General features: G+C 40.1%; 1 protein-coding gene across 1 annotated transcript in view; it reads right to left on the bottom strand.

Moving 5' to 3' along the window:
• GALNT17 (polypeptide N-acetylgalactosaminyltransferase 17) overlaps nt 1-22834 on the bottom strand; it is a 492961-nt gene that overhangs the window by 254435 nt on the left and 215692 nt on the right. The window contains exon 3 of the mRNA XM_088445857.1: nt 8461-8627. Within this exon, the coding sequence (XP_088301983.1) occupies nt 8461-8627 (167 nt within the window). The remainder of the gene's footprint in view (nt 1-8460; nt 8628-22834) is intronic.

The raw sequence follows: 22834 nt of genomic DNA, 5'->3' as shown, positions 1-22834 counted from the left end.
TTATATATATATATATATATATATATATATTGTAAAACACAAAATTGCTGTTCCTCTACTTATTATTAGGTAGTCAAATTAGTAATGAAATAAACGTGTTCGGGATGGAGGGTATTATATGGTGAAATTGTTTATTTTTTGCTTCTCTGTACAATTGAGAAATGGAATGTAGCTATAGCGTCTTTGACCACACCCTGACTTTCGCAGGATAAGTTTTTGAGATCCAACCTTTACAATACACTATGAGCTTGCTCTATTAACCCTCATACCACAACATAATTTGATGGTGATATGGATAATATTAAAGGCTGAAGTTCAGAGAAATGTAAGTCAATTGGACATGAAACCATAAGTTAACATTTTAGAGTTATGGTGAAGCATAACCTTATGTAGTACTACAGTATATACACTTCATTTATTTACTAAATTTACCTTTAAAAAACTGAATCAAAGTCATGTGTTCAAAAAGTGTGCGTATTTTGGGGAACTAAGTGGTAGTGAGCCTAACCTCAGGGAATTATTTTTCTAATGTTTAACCTTAATTCCTCAATAGGAATCATTGAGAAGGTAGGGTCAACTGATAGCATGCATTGTATTAATAATGAACAAAATAAAAATGTGATCAAAGAAAATGTATAAGTATAATTCTCTCTTTACATAATTACAAATACACAAAAGACACATTACATAAATGATATTCCATTCAAACATACAGTAGATTGCAGACAATATCCGGAAACAAAGTAGAAAACCATTCACACTATGATTTGTACTTGCCACCCTAAATACACAATCAATGTTTTCTAGTTGCACATTTGTTTTATTTTAATATGAATCTTCTCAAGCAGTATTTTATAGGCAATGCTGATGCCTCTAATCCTCTTTAAAATTTCCTGTCATTGAGTAAATCTAGCTTTACTGAAGAAATGCAGTGCTAAAATATTTCACCACTGTAGATCACAATTTAATTGATGATACATTTTCCAGCTGGAAAGTTATCCATGCTTGCCAATGTGACAATGTATGAGTTTGATCATCACATGACAGAAGGTCAAGGCCAGTAGGTTGTAGTAAAACAGAGCTCCTCATATATGTTCAAGCAATGCTGAAAAATGAAATTCTAAAAATAAAAAAGCTATACTTGGCACAGGATATTTCAACAAATAAATGTAAAGAGAGGGCTACTGCTACACTAGACGAGGTACATACTGTGAAGTTTATCTTTGTACTAGAGATAAAAAATGTGAAAACAACAGACAGCACAATCCTTTTCAATGAAAATAAATATATTCAGATAAATGCTTTAATACTTAACATAAAATGTTTTTTACCAGTATTCTAAAATATACACACAATAAAAATATACAATAAATAGAACATTAACTGATGAAGCTTGTAACCATAATTAAGCTAAAACAGAGTTTGTTTGAAATAAACTTACATGCCCACATATACAGTATCTCATATAAGCTTAGTCTATAATAGTGCAGTCTCAAAGATCAATAATGGACTTCCAGTCCAGAACCATATACCAGCAAGGGATCCTTGAAAACATGCCTAAATAAAGTATAATAATAATAAGGATAATAATAATAATAATAATAATAATAGAGACAATAAGACACTTAGGCACATATTTGTCAATATATATTTGGAGGATATGCACTGAAATAGACATCTTTGGGGGGTACCAACAAATACTAAGTATTCCCAGTATGTATGTATAGCAGTTATCAGAAATTTTAATTATCGGGAACAATTGCCAATAATTAAGAAACATTATCTTAATATTTAGATGTACTAAACTCTGGAAAGTGATAAATTGGAGAGTGATAAACTACCAACCAATCAGCTTTTAACTGTCATGTTACAAAAAATGGCAGTTAGGAGCTGATTGGTTGGTAGTTATCACTTTCCAATGTATAACTTTCCAGAGCTTAGTACATCTGCCCCTGATGTGATATGACAAGGAGAAAACTAAAATGATCAAACCTAACACAAATCTATAATCTGAAAACTTGAACATTTCATAAAAAACAACAATTCTTTTTAGACACACCCTAAATAATCAGTGATGTTATGCCATCAAATTATTGGTTAAGTAAAAGACAAACATGGTGCAATAAAAACTTGGTAAACCTAGTTCAAATAATGTAGGGATGGGTATCAGTGCTTAAAATTGTTGGTATGAAACTATGAATAATGAACCATTGATGGCTTGCACCCATCGATGGACAGGCTTACTGGGGGGGCATAGCAGGTTAATTAGGTTTTGAGGTGAGCTTAACAATGCGACACAAGGGACCAGGCTTAGTTGCATGGTGGAAGTGGTATCCACATTTATAAGGATAACCAGTTAACATTGCTTGAAATATGACCACAGTAAAATTTTATGATTTTTTTTAAAGTGATTACAAACCACAATACATGCCAATCTATTCAGTCAAAGGTATCATTTTAAGATGTACAGGTTGAGTCTCCCATTACCGTATATATTCTAAAAACCAAAATATTCCAAAAACTGGAATATTTCGGGGCAGCCGTGACGTCATGACGTGACCTGACGTCATGACGTCACTAGTGTCAATGGCCAATGACTAGAAGATGGATGTGGCTTCAGAGGCATTCTCTCACCGGAAAAGATTATTCTTCTTCTCCTCCACATGCCGGATCTCCCCCACGGCACACTCCAGACACCACGTCACTCACCGGACCCCTGCGACATCTGACGGACATCCTCGCAGCACACGCCCGAACTCCGGTGACACCCAAAGCACCAGCCGGACCCAATGCACTCGCCGGAAATCCCAGTGACAACTGCTGGACTCCCTGCAGCCTCCTGTTACATCCACAGCAAACGCTGGACCCCTTTGCACGGCACCTGCCGGAAATCCCTCTGACACCCACGAGACCCTCTGCAGCATACGTCCAGGCTTCTGTTACACCTGCAGCACAGGCTGGATCCACTGCGGCACCTTACATGCCCCACCCCCACAACTCCTGCTGGGCCTTCCGTGACACTCCCACAGCACCCATTGGATCCCGGCCTCAGGTATTCTGAAACCCGAAATAATCCTAAATCCAAAATGCTCCTGGTCCCGAGCATTTAGGATATGGGAGACTCAACCTGTACATGCAAAATGTACTGTACATCTTAAATGCAAATTATATAGCTCATGGATGATGATGATGCTGCAAGACAACACAAATGCTTAATGTGGCATGCATATTCCCCCAAAATTCACAAAATTGATGTTAACATACCACTGGTCTGCTTTAGGTAAATTGAAGTTCAGGACATGTTTTACACTGTTGGTGGTAATGAAGGTAAGTTAAACCTTTATGTCTTGCAAATAGAGATGCTGGACAAATCAGTTCCTCAAATTTAGAAAATATAATCATGATCAGTCACATGGTTTGTTCATGTTACAGCCGGGTCATCCATGTTCGTGTCTGTTTTACTGTGGTAAAACCTGCTTTAACATGTTTGAGTTAAATTTATGTTTTGTTTTGGGTTTTTTTTAGTACAAAAGGCAAACTATGTTCAATGGTAAATTGGTAAATGGTAAAACGGCTAACTTCAAATACAGTACTCTTCACAGTTCAAATTAAAAAATATATCTATTTTTTTAGTGAAAAGGTTAAATAAAAGGTTAAAATATTAAATGTATAATGTTATTATTTAATTATTATAGCCAATGTTTTTTTTTTAATCAAAACTACACAGTTAGGTTATATTATTATTTGTTAATATTAACTGTAAAAATGCTTCTCCATTAGTGTACAATGCCTTGGTTGTGGCAGAGTTATAAATACAGCAAATATAGACACTTGAAGCATTGTGTATGTCATTGAGTAAAACATAGGAAGGTCAGAAAGAAAGTTAATTTCAGCATAAAGCAATACACACTTTAGTAGTAAATCAAGGAATCTCTCTGCATGTAAGCTGGAGTTCACATCACTTACCAGTAGTTTATGTACGATTCACTGGTTGAACTACATTGTTATTACCACCAACCGTGTTTTGATCAAAAGGAATTCTGTTTCATATGCATTGCCTATTATGGCTTGCTATACCCCTGATGAAGTCCCATGGACCAAACGTATAGGGTGATTTTACACGGAACTGCCATATTGGTCTGCCACCAGCCAAGAACCATTACCCCAATAGCAGGGCCAGATAAAGGAAAAGCGTTGCCAATATACCATTGGTGCTGTTCTATTATTAATTCAAGGAAGCTTTTGATGCAAATGTCTTTGTCTGTTACCTTTTTACGCAAAATACATTTGCAATACTTCACACTAAAAGCTGCTGTACTACTCTCTGGGTGCTTCTGGTGCAATGGTCTCATAGGATCTGACTGTATAAAGACCTACCATCTGTGGTCATCTCAACATTGAAGATACCATTCTCTCCATTACACTACCCAATGGGTGAACTCCAAAGTGTGGGGATGAATTACATCTAAAAAAAAGTACTAGTAGTTTTCTTTAAGGATTAAATATTCTCTATTTTACAATTGTGGCACATTTTAGACATTTTTTGTATGTATGTGTGTAATATATATATATATATATATACTGTATATATATATAAAACTATATGGACAAAAGTATTCTGTGCCTGACCATTACACCTACAGGGACTGCAATGACATTGTATTCATAACATATACTCTAATATGGAGTTGGTCCCCCTTTTGCAGCTATAGCAGCTTCCATATTATATACTGTATCCTGAATATATATAAAACTATATGGACAAAAGTATTCTGTGCCTGACCATTACACTGACAGGGACTGCAATGACATTATATTCATAACACATACTCTAATGTGGAGTTAGTCCCCCTTTTGCAGCTATAACAGCTTCCACTCTTCTTGGAAGGCTTTCTACAAGATTTTGGAGGGTTTCTGTGGGAATTTGTGCCCATTCATTCTGTAGACCATTTATGAGGTCAGGCACTGATATTGAACAAAAAGGCCTGGCTTGCAATCTCTGTTCCAGCTCATCCCACAGGTGCTCGATGGAGTTGAGGTCAGTGCTCTGTGCGGGCCAGTCAAATTCTTCCACCCCAAACTCATCAAACTTTGTCTTTATAGTCCTTCTTTTGTGCACTGGGGCACAGTCATGTTGGAATGGAAGAGGGCCTTCCCCAAACTGTTGCCACAAAGTTGGAAGCATAGTATTGTCCAAAATCTTTGGTATGCTGAAGCATTAAGATTGCCCTTCACTGGAGATAAGAGGCCTAGCCCAAACCCTGAAAAATAACCCCATCCCTTCTTCACCAAACTTCACAGTTGGCACAATGCAGTCAGGCAGCTAACGTTCTCCCGGCATCTGCCAAACCCAGACTTGCCCATCTGACTGCCAGACACAGAAGTATGATTTGTCTCACCACAGTCCAATGTCAGTGTGCTTTACACCACTCCATTCGATGCTTGGCATTGGCCTTGGTGATGTGAGGCTTGCATGCAGCTGCTCGGCCATGGAAACCCATTCCACTAAGCTCCCGCCACACAGTTTTTGTGCTTACATTAATACCAGTGGAAGTTTGGAATTCTTCAGCTATGGAATCAGTAGAGTGTTGGTGACTTTTATGTACCATGCACCTTAGCAGTCGTTGACCCTGCTCTGTGATTTTACGTGGTCTTCCACTTCATGGCTGAGCAACTATTGTTCCTAAATGCTTCCACTTTCTAATAATATCACTGACAGTTGACCGTGGAATTGCCAGCAGGGATGAAATTTCACAAACCGTCTTATTGCAAAGGTGGCATCCTATCACAGTACCATGCTTGATGTCACTAAGCTCTTTAGAATGACCCATTTTGTTTCACAAATGTTTGCAAATGGAGACTACATGGCTGGGTGCTTGTTTTTATAGACCCGTGGCAACGGGTCTGATTGAAACACCTCAATTCAATAATTAAAAGGTGTGGCCAAATACTTTTGTCCATATAAAACCATACAAACATACCAATGCATTTTATATATAACACATATTAATATATTTATATATAAAACATATGAATTAATATATATATAATAAAATTAATTGGTATATTTGTCTGGTTATGCATTCAGACACCCCTGCACCAATTGAGATGGAACCAATGTGAGGTAGTTCAGTTGGATCTTGGTCAGGTTTTAGGGGGGTTTAAGGTCCTGGATGGACCTCCCGCTGCTGTACGCTGGGCAGAACTTTGACCCAGGTATCCTGTTCTGGGTCCTCCACTGGATGGCTTTATGCTGGGCAGAACTTTGACCCAAGGAGCCTGTTCTGGGTCCTCCACTGGATGGATTTGATGAAAGCTTCACAAAAGGGTGGCAATTGGCCTGATATGCCTAATGGAGTGGTTGGGGTCCCGGTCGGACCTCACGACGGAGTGTGCCAGACAGAACTTTTTCTCATGGGCATGTTGAAAGAGCTGCTAAGCTGCTAACTTTTTTTTAAATGTTGACAGTTACATCCAACTCATTAATAACTTAATAACTTGAAGATTTAAACCCAGGCAATGCTGGGTACTTCAGCTAGTATATATAGTGGAAACAGGATGCACCTGAGGTCAATTTTGATCTTCACGGCAAAGGCCGTGAATACTTATGTACATGTGATTTCTTAGTTTTTTTTAAATTAAATTTGCAAAAATCTCAAAAAACTTTTTAGACGTTGTCATTATGGGGTATTGTGTGCAGAATTTTGAGGACAAAAATGAATTTATTCCATTTTGGAATAAGGCTGTAACATAACAAAATGTGGAAAAAGTGAAGCGTTGTGAATATTTTCCGGATGCACTGTATAATTAATTAATTTTTTTTTTTCTTGCCACTGAAAACACACACCTATGCAAGCCAGAGATAATACAACTATTCAGACTATACAGACTTTCTCTGAAAATACAATATTACAGTATAATGCACTATTTCCCATTTGGTTTTCTGTTGTTGTCCTTCATCTGGAAATGTTATTTGATAAAGAAAGCCTGCATGGGCGAAGCTCTACAGTGTAATTAAACTTGCAAAACAGCATTTTTTCTATTACTTAGGGATTTTGTCTGGCTCTAAAGTATACAATCAACCAACATATGCTGTAGAACAAGACTGAGAGAATCAGTATCAGAGGGATCCTGAAGTTCACTTTTTAAAAGCACTTGATATTTTCAGATTTTGATTTGTATTAAATTTTATTCATAAAAGAGATGTCATCCTCTATCATGGATATCTATTCACCAAACCCTGTAGCCCTTTTTACCTAAAAATGACAAGACAGGGCCATGGTCACGTATCACTAGCACTTCCAGAATGATTAACCATTATTCTTATCCTGTCCAGTTGCCCTTAACTAAAATTGCAATTTGCATGTCCTGCACACCAAGGATGATGCACACAGTACCCGTTTAGTGCTTCTCTACAGAGCAACAGTGAACAGACAGTAACTCACAAACGTCTAGGCTGTCCCAAAGGGGAATGAGAGGCAAAGCATTTAAATCATGGCTATCCGGGCAAAAGCAGGACACTTGGGAGCTATGGAACCCACAAATGGTAATTCTGCATAGCCAAACAAACTTACAAATTAACTATTTTGAGAAATGCATTCTGCCTAACATGAAAACCTGCTGCACAAGAATGATAGAGATATTTGTGAACATAGGGCCTGATTCAGAGCTGAACGCTCTGACCAGAGCGCTCGCTCTGAATCAGGGCCCTCCTCCATGAAAATGGAGCGGCCTCCTGGCCGCTCGTATAGCTGTGGGTGACCACCCACAGCATATGCGAACGGCCAAAAAGATGGTCGCGATGGTCATCGGACTTGCGACGGAGACCCTGCGGTAGGGTCTCCCTGCCACAAGCCCTGGAGTGATTTTGGCTCTATCAGAGACAAAATCACTCCCACTGACATCACTAGTTCCCATGGGAACGCCTCCGTCTGGCAGGCACCCCCCGGCACGCCAACCAAAGGGGGCGTGCTGTCAATCAACATCGACAGCACGCCCCCTTTGGTGCGAGACACGGAGCGATGGAAAGCCCGTCACTCCCCGGGTCTCGCACATGCACACGACGGAGCTCCCTCGTGTGCATGCGCAGTGGGGAACATCAACCCGCTTGCGAGCGTCCTGACGCTCACGAGCGGGTCTGAATGACCCCCATAGTGCATTTTTTTAGACACTCCAGTAATTTTACATAATTTTACATATATTTTAATAATGTAATACATAGCCTTTGATATACTGTTATACTTTGATATACTACTGTTGAACATTTTCTTGACATTGCATTTTTGTTTTTAGTCATTTGTCTGGTTTATCCACCTTGTTTGTAGATGGAATTTGACCCATTTGAAACGTTAACAAAACTATTAAAAGGCACCTCTGAGTACAATCCAACTATTAACATGTAATTCCAAACATGAATACTTTTATATAAGTAGTATGTAATAATGTAAAAGATCACAATACCTTCATCACTGTTGTCATCCACTAAGATAATTTCCTTTAGGAGATGGACAGGTGTGTGATTCACTGCACTGTGTACTGATCGAAGAATCACTGACAAGGCTTCATTTACAAAGATGAAAATTAATGAAATCTGAGGAAGTTCCTTAGGGTATTTTAATGTCTTGCACCTTTAAAAAAAACAATATATTGCATGTAAGACACAGTATATTATATTAGTTTACGCATATTATATATATATATATATATATATATATATACATATATACACATGTAAAAATGTATATATATGTGTGTGTGTATATATATATATATATATTTACATATATGTGTATTTTATTACTCTTGAATATTAAACATTTTGATTAATTACAGTATTATTTAAAATTTTATTGAAGCTCTCTTGACTGAAAATAATAAGCTGCATTAGTAATACTACACAAACATACAATAAATAGTACGGCATGTATCAGGCTTCTTCTTTGCCTAGTTTCCTTGTGGTCATTTGATTTAAGTGCTAACTTATACAGTGATACATCACAATGTTTTCTGTTTGTTTTAATTTTATATATTTCTAAATTATTTCCAGACATACACCAATATAACAAATTAAGTATTCAAAACCATGCTTTAGCACATTAATGTAAAAATTATTTACAAAAGACAATCTAAAATAATCAAGCAACTTAAACTTATTTGTTATCTATGTAACTTATTATAAGATGAAATATTGTTGATTATACAATTTCGGCACAATTGTCCCAAAGATTAGCACTGTTTGAGAAGAACGGCATTCTAAATCCTCTATGCTCATTACAGCATACTGTATGTAATGTAACTGTGGTTGCCATGATAGTTGCTTAGCAAACTGTAATAACATCTTCTTGAAAAGTTAAGAAAAAACAGGACCACCACACAGCAATAAGCAGTAAATATAGGCAATTTGTGTTAATAAGTTTTAATAAGTTTGTTTGCTTCTCAGTATTTTATTATTAAAGGATTGTTGACAAAAACAATACATCAGGAAATGAAAGATAATATTGTCATCACTTTATAGAAATATGTTTGTGTATAGTTATTCAAATATGCATTATGAATGAGATAACCTCTATTAACATTTATTTATAAAGCATCCACACGCAATACTTGATGATTTATTGTACATTTAGGTGGTTATGATACAAATAATGTGCAATGTCATGACACTGAAGGTATTGTTAATTTTGTATTTTTTTCAATGGGATGTCCAAAAGGCAGTCATATGGTGTAAGTATAATCTACAGTAATTCTCAATCCTCAGCCTATCACAGCTTTCCACAACATGCTTTTGCTCACAAAAGTATTATGGTTTAGAAAACATTGCTTATTTTTAAAATAAACAATGATTTGAACCAGTAACTTCCTGCAGAGCAACATAACACAAGGCTCAAACAGTGTCTCCATATTTATTTAATTGAATCTGCCTCTGTAAATCCATTAAGAATGAAAAATAATTCTTACTACATCTGGATAATACTCTGATAAATTGTGCTCATCACTACATACCTTAAAAAGAGGGGTAGTTAATAGAAGATGCAGCACTTCATACCCAATCTATGGGGTATATTTACTAAAGCTTCTAAAACAGACAAGTGGTGATGTTGCCTATTAGCAACCAATCAGGTTCTGTGTATAATTTTCTAGAATGCAAGAGAATGATAGGTAGAATCTGAATTTTTAAACCAATTTAAATCTTCTGCTAACATGTTCCCAATCGTTAGCATGTGCATCAGTTAAATAATTTAGACAGTAAGGTAATTTGTATGACATTATTATGTCTGATAATCCTAAATAAAATTTTTCTTAGTAATAAAGGATTATTGTGGTATGCGGTCAGGAAGCCGGTGGTTGAAATGCCGACAGCCGGCTTCCCGACTGTGAAATCTCGGCATGGGACTAATGATAGGCGTCGAAATCCCGACGCCTATCATTATCCACCAGCCAAAATCCCGACGCATACCAAATGAAGGGAATCCGGGCGTCGCGAGCGGACAGCCGCGTGGGGGGAGGGTTAGGTTTAGGGGCTCCCGGGGGGACTTAGGACTAGGCACCCCCCGGGAGGGTTAGGGTTAGGCTAGGGGAAGGGGGGGTTAGGGTTAGGCACCCCCGGGGGAAGGTTAGGGTTAGGCACCCCCCCGGGAAGGTTAGGTTTAGGGTGCGGCAAGGGGGGGTTAGGTTTAGGCACCCCTGGGGATGTTAGGTTTAGGCACTAGGGGGGAGGTTAGGGTTAGGCACCCCTAAAGGAAGGTTAGGGGTGGATGCTTAGGGATAGTTAAAATACTAACCCTGCTGGGATCTTCAGTTTTCTGCCTTCTGGCGTCGGTATTGTCATACCGATTCCGATTATTATCTGAGTAGAGTATAAAACTATTTGTATCGTACTGGTAAAAAATCATTTTCTCTCTATGAGAAATTGACACCCAGGTAAAACTACAGAAACCTATTATTGTGCAGTCTATTGCGGAGTTTAATTACAAGATATGGCACTGTGACATTTAATATGTGAGAACAATTATCCATGTGCATTTAGCTAGTTGCTATTAGGAAGCCTTACCAAACATACATTGCAAACTACTGTATACTCTTCAAAGGAGAGGAAAGACACAAAGTAACCTTGGATAATGACTTCTGAAGAAAAATATATCTAAAACTTGTGGCAAAGATATCTTCACTATTAACGCAGTGGGATTTACAGTACAGTACAATTCCTCTAAAACAGTTTAAATGTAAGCAGTGTCTGGTTGCTATGCATTGAATATTGTTTTTTTTTACAGTTAATATATAGTATATACATACCTACATGTATGTATATATGTATGTATGTATATATATATATATATATATATATATATATTAGGGGTGAGCGGGTTCGGATTTCTGAAATCCGAACCCCCCCGAGCCCCCCCGATCCGAGTCCGATCCGAGTCAGGCTCGACTTTTCCCGCCTGACTCGGATCTGAAATCGAGGCAAAACGTCATCATCCCGCCTTCCGAGTCTCGCGGGTTTTGGATCCTATATAAGGTACCCGCGTCGGCGCCATTTTCTCACTCGGCTGTGGACAGTGAAGAGGGAGGGTGGGAGTTAGGGCTGTGTAGTGTAGTGTAGTGTAGTGCTGCTGTTGTCCACTACTTCAAAGTCCATACAGGCTGGCTGTGTTGTGCTGTGCTGCTGTTGTTAATAGGGGCTGTGTCCACTACTTCAAAGTCCATAGGGGCTGGCTGGACTGTGTTGTGCAGTCAGTTCTTCATAGGGGCTGTGTCCACTCCAAAGTCCTGTGCAGTGTTCCAGTCCTAAAGGAGTGCTGTAGTGTTGTCCAGGGGGTGCTCTGTCCATCAGGGGTGCTCCCCCCAAGTGCTAAAAAAATAATATATTTTCTGTGTTTGTGAATTGTGTGCGCAGTAGCCGCACGTGCATCAACAAAGTAGTGCCAAGCGTGCGCCTGTGTCATAAGTAAAGGGCCGGCTGGCTTGACCGTTAAGGGTGCTGTAACCCCCGAAAGTACACTCCAGTCCAAACCAAAAAAAAATTTATTTTCTGTGTTTGTGAATTGTGTGCGCAGTAGCCGCACGTGCATCAACAAAGTAGTGCCAAGCGTGCGCCTGTGTCATAAGTAAAGGGCCGGCTGGCTTGACCGTTAAGGGTGCTGTAACCCCCGAAAGTACACTCCAGTCCAAACCTAAAAAAAAATTATTTTCTGTGTTTGTGAATTGTGTGCGCAGTAGCCGCACGTGCATCAACAAAGTAGTGCCAAGCGTGCGCCTGTGTCATAAGTAAAGGGCCGGCTGGCTTGACCGTTAAAGGGTGCTGTAACCCCCGAAAGTACACTCCAGTCCAAACCAAAAAAAAAATTATTTTCTGTGTTTGTGAATTGTGTGCGCAGTAGCCGCACGTGCATCAACAAAGTAGTGCCAAGCGTGCGCCTGTGTCATAAGTAAAGGGCTGGCTGGCTTGACCGTTAAGGGTGCTGTAACCCCCGAAAGTACACTCCAGTCCAAACCAAAAAAAAAATTATTTTCTGTGTTTGTGAATTGTGTGCGCAGTAGCCGCACGTGCATCAACAAAGTAGTGCCAAACGTGCGCCTGTGTCATAAGTAAAGGGCCGGCTGGCTTGACCGTTAAGGGTGCTGTAACCCCCGAAAGTACACTCCAGTCCAAACCAAAAAAAAAATTATTTTCTGTGTTTGTGAATTGTGTGCACTGTGGCTGCACGTGCATCAACAAAGGAGCAGCGCCAAGCGTGCGCCTGTGTCCCATAAGTAAAGAGCCGGCTGGCTCATTTCTTAAAGGGTGGTGTAACCCACAAAGTGCACTACTCTCCAGCAAAAATAAAATAATATTTTCTGTGTTTGTGTGCGCTTTAGCCGCACGTATATATATCAATATAACATAAATGGAGGACCAAACTTTCTCCGATAAAAATAAAATAGGGAAAGATCAAGAACCTCTTCCTCCTAGTGCTGTTGCTGCTGCTGGGAGTTGTTCATCATCCCAGAGAGGAAGTAGGAACATCACTACTTTTACTAAACAATTGACCCTCCAACAGTCCCTAGCGATGAGGATGAAGTACGACAGCAGTCATCCTGAAGCAAAACGTATAACTGAGGCCTTGACTGCTATGTTGGTGTTAGACGTGCGTCCGGTATCCGACATTAGTGCAGTGGGATTTAGACAATTGATGGAGGTAGTGTGTCCTCGGTTCCAAATCCCGTCTAGATTCCACCTGCATCCTCAAAGCAGCAGCGACAAGCGTGCGTCTGTCTGTTAAAGGGTGGTGACACCCTCAAAGTGTGCTACACAAACAATTAAAATATTGTTCTTTTTTTTCTGTCTTTGTGAATTGTGTGGGCTGTAGCCGCACCTGCATCCTTAAAGCAGCAGCGACAAGCGTGCGTCTGTCTGTTAAAGGGTGGTGACACCCTCAAAGTGTGCTACACAAACAATTAAAATATTGTTCTTTTTTCTGTCTTTGTGAATTGTGTGGGCTGTAGCCGCACCTGCATCCTTAAAGCAGCAGCGACAAGCGTGCGTCTGTCTGTTAAAGGGTGGTGACACCCTCAAAGTGTGCTACACAAACAATTAAAATATTGTTCTTTTTTTTTTGGTCTTTGTGAAATGTGTGGGCTGTAGCCGCACCTGCATCCTTAAAGCAGCAGCGACAAGCGTGCGTCTGTCTGTTAAAGGGTGGTGACACCCTCAAAGTGTGCTACACAAACAATTAAAATATTGTTCTTTTTTTTTTGGTCTTTGTGAAATGTGTGGGCTGTAGCCGCACCTGCATCCTTAAAGCAGCAGCGACAAGCGTGCGTCTGTCTGTTAAAGGGTGGTGTAACTCTCAAAGTGCTCCAAAAAATAAAAAACTATTTTTTTAATGTGTTTGTGACTTGTGTGCGATGTAGCCGCACCTGCATCCTTAAAGCAGCAGCGACAAGCGTGCGTCTGTCTGTTAAAGGGTGGTGACACCCTCAAAGTGTGCTACACAAACAATAAAAATATTCTTCTTCTTTTTTCTGTCTATGTGAATTGTGTGGGCTGTAGCCGCACCTGCATCCTTAAAGCAGCAGCGACAAGCGTGCGTCTGTCTGTTAAAGGGTGGTGACACCCTCAAAGTGTTCTACACAAACAATTAAAATATTGTTCTTTTTTTTTCGGTCTTTGTGAAATGTGTGGGCTGTAGCCGCACCTGCATCCTTAAAGCAGCAGCGAAAAGCGTGCGTCTTTCTGTTAAAGTGTGGTGTAACTCTCAAAGTGTTCCAAAAAATAAAAAACTATTTTTTTAATGTGTTTGTGACTTGTGTGCGATGTAGCCACACTTGCATCCTCAAAGCAGCAGCGACAAGCGTGCGTCTGTCTGTTAAAGGGTGGTGAGACCCTCAAAGTGTGCTACACAAACAATTAAAATATTGTTCTTTTTTTTTCTGTCTATGTGAATTGTGTGGGCTGTAGCCGCACCTGCATCCTTAAAGCAGCAGCGACAAGCGTGCGTCTGTCTGTTAAAGGGTGGTGACACCTCAAAGTGTTCTTCACAAACAATTAAAATATTGTTCTTTTTTTTTCGGTCTTTGTGAAATGTGTGGGCTGTAGCCACACCTGCATCCTTAAAGCAGCAGCGACAAGCGTGCGTCTGTCTGTTAAAGGGTGGTGACACCTCAAAGTGTTCTACACAAACAATTAAAATATTCTTCTTCTTTTTTCTGTCTTTGTGAATTGTGTGGGCTGTAGCCGCACTTGCATCCTCAAAGCAGCAGCGACAAGCGTGCGTCTGTCTGTTAAAGGGTGGTGTAACCCTCAAAGTGTGCTCCACAAACAATAAAAATATTCTTTTTTTTTTTCTGTCTTTGTGAATTGTGTGGGCTGTAGCCGCACTTGAATCCTCAAAGCAGCAGCGACAAGTTTGCGTCTGTCTGTTAAAGGATTACATCGGTGACAGCATCCAAGTAGGCATGTCAGACAGTCCGTACCTGTACTGGCAGGAAAAAGAAGCAATTTGGAGGTCCCTGTACAAACTGGCTCTATTTTACCTGAGTTGCCCCCCCTCCAGTGTGTACTCCGAAAGAGTTTTTAGTGCAGCCGGGAACCTTGTCAGCGAAAGGCGTAGGAGGTTGCTTCCACAAATGTGGAGAAGATGATGTTCATACAACTTCAACAATTCAACTCTTCCAGGGAGACCAGCCTCCAGAACGTACAGAGGGACCTGTGGTTCCAGCAGGGACGAATTAATACTCTGTGAGGATGAGGATGTACACACTGAAGAGGTTGAGGAATCGGTGGATGAGGAGGATGAGGATGACATCTTGCCTCCGTAGAGCCAGTTTGTGCAGGGACAGATTAATTGCCAGCTTGTTTTGTGGGGGCCCAAACGAACCAATCATTTCAGCCACAGTTGTGTGGCAGACCCTGGCGCTGAAATGATTGGTTTGTTAAAGTGTGCATGTCCTGTTTATACAACATAAGGGTGGGTGGGAGGGCCCAAGGACAATTCCATCTTGCACCTCTTTTTTTTCTTTGCATTATGTACAGTTTGGGGCCTAGTTTTTCAAACTGCCATCCTGTCCGCCACTGCAGTTTCACGCCTAGATGGGTCACGTGTTTGTGCCGCCCACTCGTGTCGCTTAGCATAGTCATCCAGCTACCTCGGTGCAACCTTTTGGACATAAAAACACTATTGTGAGGTGTGAGGTGTTCAGAATAGACTGGAAATGAGTGGAAATTAAGGTTATTGAGGTTAATAATAGCATAGGAGCAGAAAAACCTACAAATTCTGTGATTTTAGCTGTTTTTATGCTTTTTTTCAAAAAAATACAGATCCAAAACACAAAACCCAGAACCCAAAACACGGAAGGGTGGTTTTTGCAAAACCAATCCAGATCCAAAACACGAAGAAAGATCCAGATCCAAAACCAAAACACAAAACACGAAAAGTGGCCGGTGCACACCCCTAATATATATATATATACCTGCCGAGTGATTATTAATTTATCCAATGACAAGGAGACAGCTCCTCAAGCACTACTGATCTCTCCCAGGGTGTCCATGCACGGTCTGATGTTCCCAGCAAAGTTTTCCAGGTGAGTTTTGGATACAGAAGTTGTCAGATCCTGCGTGGCCAGCTCCGGGAAACAAACAGGCAGAAGAGGCACAATAACAACTCTGAGCTCTGGGGAACCCCTCCTCCACTTCCCTGGGCACAGAACACCGGAGCCAGGAATCACAGACCCACCACGCAAACTTCTCCCAGCACACCACATGCAGTCAGCACTGTATGGTGCAGAGACTGTTAGCTGGAAGCGGCTGTTAGCTGGAAGCGGACCCTCCTCTCATGGAACACAAACGTCTCTCGGGCTGCCCTGTCTCTCCGTAGCTGGTTACATTAACACATTTTTTCACACTCCTCCAGCTAACCAGAGCCCGGTCATGCTAGACAAGGCACGTTACAGCCAATTGCCACGCTGCTGTCCCAATGTGGTGTCATAATGGCACTAGACACAGGAGCCTATCATCACACTCCCCTGGTTGTTCACAGGGAAGCCTTCCACCAGGGCTGCTCGGCGCTACAGCCAGCCACTGAGGGGGTGGATGGGAGTGGCCATCTGGCAGCAGAGAGAGGAAGGCAGGAGATAGATAGATAGATAGACAGACAACCATAAAGCAAAACTTCTCTACCGGCTCCACTTGTGTGGAAGTTAGAGATCATGGAAGTAAGGTGTGCCCTTCTCCCCGCAGCACTGTCACGAGCAAGTGAAGAATTTCTACTAGGCTTTGTGAAATCTCCACCAAAGCAAACTGGAAGTTGCATATGTGTGGTGTGTGTATGTATATGTGTGGCGTGTGTGTGTGTGTGTAGCCAATTAACATGATAGCAAGATGATTCAAGCCTATGTTACTCTGAGGAGCTTAAAGAACATTTCAGTGAAAACCCCATCAAAATTGATTCAGTAGTACGCGAGTTTATTGGGAGCATACATACAAATGAACAATTTTATATATATATATATATATATATATACACACATATATGAAATAAATGGATACAAGAGAGCACGCTCAGTAATACGGTAAAACACACTCTTTACTTGCCTAAATATCCACATACATTTAAAGTTTAGAAAAGCAAGCATAAAATTTCAACGGTCACCCAGTCAGGGGCTGTCTGGCAATTTTCAGCCTGGGGGGCAAACACAAGCAAGTGGCCCTGGCACTATATGTATGTATGTATGTATGTATGTATGCAGGGCCGGTGCAAGGTTTTATGCAGTGACCCCAGTAGTGCCCCTTATACAGTACCCCCAGTAGTGGTCCCCCTATGCAGTGCCCCTTATATAGTGCCCCAGGTAGTGGTCCCCCTATGCAGTGCCCCTTATAAAGTGCACCAGGTAGTGGTTCCACCAGAGCAGTGCCTCCAGTAGTAGTCCCCCCAGCAATGCCCCCAGTAGGAGTCCTCCCAGCAGTGACCCCAGTAGTAGTCCCCCCTAGCAGTGCCCCCAGCAGTGATCCCAGGGCCAGACAGACACACACGTAAAAAAAAAAAACTTCCACTTACCCACTGAGGGAGCTGGAAAATGGAGCTCATGAGTGAGCTGCAGCCCAGCTCCGGCAGTGGGCATAGCAGCCGATGAGAGTCTGTCTGACTCTCTTCGGCTACTAAAACAAACACACAGCTGCCGGTGTAGATATATATATATATATATATATACATTAATATAACTCCAGATAGGTCCACACTCACGTCTCCTTAATAACTTTGCTGGGGTAGAATACCCAAAAGGGAGTCACAAAATCACCCATAAAAGACAAAAATTGTAAAGAATGGGGTGCACTCACCAGTCTTCCAAAAAAGTCCTTTATTATAGTTAATAGCATAGCAGGTTTCACCTCATTTGACGTTTCGGTCCCAAGTTTGGACCTTTCGCAAGATACATAACTGAGTGCTGCAAACCCATTTAAATACTCTGGGAGCACCTGAAACACCACCCACTATAATTACTAAACCCACAACTAAATTAAAACATATCATGTCTAGCCTAAAATATATGGACCAATAATCCCAATAAAAACAACTTATAACCTAACAGATACACAACATATCCATCCTTGTATCATATGGCATAGAAATGCTAATGCATGCATAGTTTTAATACAATCAATAATGAAAAGCACCTACCGTTGTAAACCATAATCAGTGTGTCAGCCGCGTGCCTCCACCCAGGAGTTCCCTGACGGTGGAACGCACGCTCGGCTATAGTGCTACCATAGCAACCACGCATGTGTTCGTTTCTCAATGAGTCACCTGACTCACGCGGCTATTACATCGGTGCTGTTGTCAGCGTGTGAGTGGTCTCACAGTCTGCGCTCCACCAGAAGGTAACTTCCTGCTGGTGAGACGCAATGTCAACCTCACTATCGCCACAACAACCACCAACCACATATCACAATGTGAATAAAGATATTGAAATACAATCAATGAATGGATGAGATGTTATCAATGAAATCTCAAGACAACTACCTACTACAAAATACCCCTAATTACATAAATCTTAAATGATCCAATGGCACAGATGTAATAAACACCTGTATCAATAATAAACTAAAATTTTTTTATCAATTTTAAGCTATATAGAAAAACAAGACCACAAAAAAACAAAGTATATAAAAAATAAAAATGAAATAAAAAATTGAAAAAATTAGAAAAATTAAAAAATTAAAAAATATCCAATAGAAGATTCACCAACATTTACTCAAGGTGGTGCACCCCAAAGAGAATCATACTAACTTAGAATAATTCCATAGTGTATCGCTTCATTAAGGCCACGAGGCCAAATGAGATCCAATTTGTTAATCCAAGTTGCTTCTCTCTTCAGAAGCATTTTAGCTCGATCACCTCCTCTTCGTGGTGGAGGCACCCAATCGATAATCATGCACTTTAAAGATGCTAATAAATGATGTGCTTCAAGGAAGTGCCTGGCTACTGGTTTGTCCAAATCGCCATTCGCTAGTGCACTACGGATGGAAGACCTATGGTTCTCCATTCGCTCATGAAAAGGATGAATCGTCTTACTTATGTAGACCTTTAAACATGGACAAGTCAAAATATAAACGACATGGTCTGTTGTACATGTAACACGGTGTTGAATTTTGATCTTCCGCCCTGTGTGGGGGTGATGGAATCCTTCCCCCGCAGACATATTTATGCATGTAGTGCAATTAGCGCATCTGAAACAATCGATTTTTTGGCTTGGTAACCATGTAGAATTGTCCCTAGTAGGGACAAGATAAGGACGCATCAGTATAGACTTTAAATTACGGCCATGTCTGTAGCTAATTAAAGGTTTATCCAGTAATCTGTTGCTTAGGTTCGGATCTGAGGAAACCAGGTGCCAGTGTTTATTAATGGCCTTACAAATGCCTATACCTGCTGTGTCATAGGTGATAGTAATGACAAAAGAATTTTGAAGCCTCATCTTGCTGGCAGTTTTTTTGCCATTTAAGAAGATTTTTTGTGCTCTGGCCAAGCATCTTTTTATTTTTGATTTGCTATAGCCTCTTTCAAAAAATCTCAATTTCATATCTTCAATCTGACATAAAGAGTTGACTGAGTCCGAGTTATTATGGAACACTCTAAAAAATTAAGACACAGGTAGACTACATTTTAGAGATTCTGGGTGGTGACTCTCAAAGAATAACAGTGTATTGTGGTCTGTAGACTTTCTATATAACTTAAAACTATACCCAGAGCTGGTGGCATAGGTGGTGATATCTAAAAAATCTATCTGTACATTACTGTACTGCATCGTGAATCTGATGGGTGAATCAAGTTGGTTAAGAAACCATATCATCTCAAGTAGAGATTCTTCAGCTCCACACCAGATCAGAAACACATCATCAATGAAGCGACGATAGAAAGTTATACTATCTCCAAACAGCGGCAAGATATGAGTGTTCTCGTATTTATCCATATATAAATTAGCATACGATGGGGCGATACTACTGCCCTTCGCTGTACCAGCCGTTTGGAGATAGTATTATTCTCCGTATATAAAATAGTTACATGTCCGGGATAAAAAATACGTATCAAAAACTCTGTGGCATACCATCATGAGTTTTAATTACAGCATCTCTTACTGCAGAAATACCTCCTATATGCAGTATTACGGTATACAGGGACGAAATGTCCATGGTAACCAGAATACCGTGTGTCAATGGGGGTAAAGCATTAATTTGATCAATGAGGTCATGAGTGCCCTTTAGATAACTATCTATACGTACCACCGCCTTCTGTAAGAACATGTCCACATCTTGCGCTACTGGTGAAAATAGTGAATTGTGGGCTGAGATTATAGGACGCCCAGGCGGCTTATCCAGAGTCTTGTGAATTTTGGGAAGTAAGTATAGAATAGGACAAATAGGGAAATCAGTCCTCAGAAAACCTGCAATGTCATTATCTATCCATCTATTAGAGATGGTAAGTGATAACATCGAGTCTAATTTGTTCTTAAAGCCCACCATGGGGTCTCCTTGTAATACTTAGTAAGTATTAGTATCACTTAACTTTATTAGTATTAGTATTTATTAGTATTAGTATCACTTTTACTAATTACAGATACTGCTATCTATTACTAGATCTACAAATTCTATTTTATCAGCTTTAAATTTGGAGGTAAAGTGTAAATTATAATATTTTTTATTTAGATACACCATAAATTCTTCAAACATCGTTCATCATGTTTGAAGAGCTGTCATTATAAAAAATGGATTTCAAATATCCCGTACTTGCAATTTGTGAGACTTCATCGGAATTGCTTTGACATGGGAAAGTTTGAGGAACAAGCTGCTGTATGGAGAAAGGTTTAAAGATAAAATGTACCCAGAGAATATCATAGAAACCTGTACAAATAAAGCTAAAACACGCGATAGATGTGAACTATTAACATATAAAGATAAGAGCAATGACAGGAGGAGCATAGATGACTTGGTCCCATTTGTTTCCACTTATAATATAAGATCTAAGGAAATAGAAAAAGTATTGGGTAAACTGTTGGGATATAATGTGTATGGACCCTTTGCTAAAAGGGGTGATTCCAGGAAAACTGCCCATTACATATAGAAGATCAAACAATTTAAAAAAATAGACTGGCACCAAGTAATTTAAGAACAATGAGAGATGAGTAAAATGGAAGGGTTTTTCCCATTCAATAAATGTAATTATCGGCAAAGAACATTAAATCATGGAACATTAAAGGTAAACTCTGCACAAGCACACATGTTATATATCTATTGGAGTGTGGACATGTTGAGGTTTGGATTGTGATGTGGACGCTGTAACGAGATCTGCCTGTGTCCAGAGCCGGCATTACTCGTGGAAGAGGTCTCATTCCTGGAGCTGCTGCTATCTGCCAGGGACTGGGTGACCGTTGAAATGTCATGCTTGCTGTTTTAAACTTTAAATGTATGTGGATATTTACACAAGAAAAGAGTGTGTTTTACCTTATTACTGAGTGAGCTCTCCTGTATGCTTTTATTTCAGAATCTTTCTACTCTTCTTGATTGAGCTGCACTATGATTGTTTATCTATGACCTGGACTTTACCAAGGATTCTAAAATGTGCATAATTGACTTTTGATTAACATATACATTATATATATATATATATATATATATATATTATCTACATACATAATATTGCAAATACAAATGTGTCCTCCCCCATTGTTGCTTAGGTTGTGTCATATAGGTGTCTTAGTCCTGTTATACAAATACCGTGGGTGGGCGCAATGAGATGCAACTCAATCTGTGGCTTGCAATACATACACTGCCGCACTGGTTTTGGACATGGTCGCAAAGATTCAGTATGGCAAATCACCGTAGCAGCAGTGCTCATATGGGGGGGGGGGGGGTCAGCGTAAAAGTCGCAAACCATTTTTTTCAACCATTACCCCTGCATCCATCGCCACCAGGGATGCAGGGGAAATTATTCTTCAATACCCCTGTCCTCAACAGGAATTGACCCCAGTTAAAGCCCATGTTAAGCATTCAACATACCACTAAGCCACTGGAGCCAACTATTCATGTGCTGCACACCTCCCATTCTGATGGTCCTGATTATTCTCACTGACATTGCATAGGACCTGTGCAGTATAAGAAGCTTGCGCTTTGAATGAGGCCGCTGTCTTTGTGCCATTATTGCAAGCAAAAATATGCTGTACTGCAGGCTATTAGCGGATATGTCAGCATTTAACTAGAGTACATGTCTCATCATGACAATATCTAATTTTATTAAAGACTATGCATGCAACCTATTAGCAGTCAAGTTTGCAATATTTACACAGGAAAAAAATCCCTGTACACTGCTGCTCTGGTGGTTTGCCGTTCTGCAAATTAATAGTGACTTCTTCCACTAGCAGCGATCTATTTACACTGTACAGTACATGATTGGCCTGTCAGTGCTTGCTAAACTGTAGTGATTTCACAGATGCGCTAAATGGCGTTTAGCAAAAGTGGACATAAACTAGTATTACACTCTTCGGTTTATGTCCATCAGTTTAACATCTGATAGACATAAACTAGTATTACACTCCGGTGTCTCAGTAAACTGTGGTATGACTGAATTTGTTATGCTGCTACTAAATATGTTACAATGCGTCTTGATGCGTGCATATGAGATGCAACTAGCTAGTCACGCTACATGTTGTATGGATGCTAGACAAGCAAGTGCACAAGAGAGACACAGCTAAATTCACAATATTACAGCTACACCCGCTACAGATACTATATGAAAAACCAGTTGCCTTCATTTATTAGCATATGAACCGAACAAACATGACTATCTCATGACACACAAAGACT

This window comes from Taudactylus pleione, unplaced genomic scaffold (assembly GCF_031769625.1).
Source record: "Taudactylus pleione unplaced genomic scaffold, aTauple2 ptg000391l, whole genome shotgun sequence".
Classification (NCBI taxonomy): Eukaryota; Metazoa; Chordata; class Amphibia; order Anura; family Myobatrachidae; genus Taudactylus; species Taudactylus pleione.
This window is presented reverse-complemented; position numbering and strand designations above follow the sequence as displayed.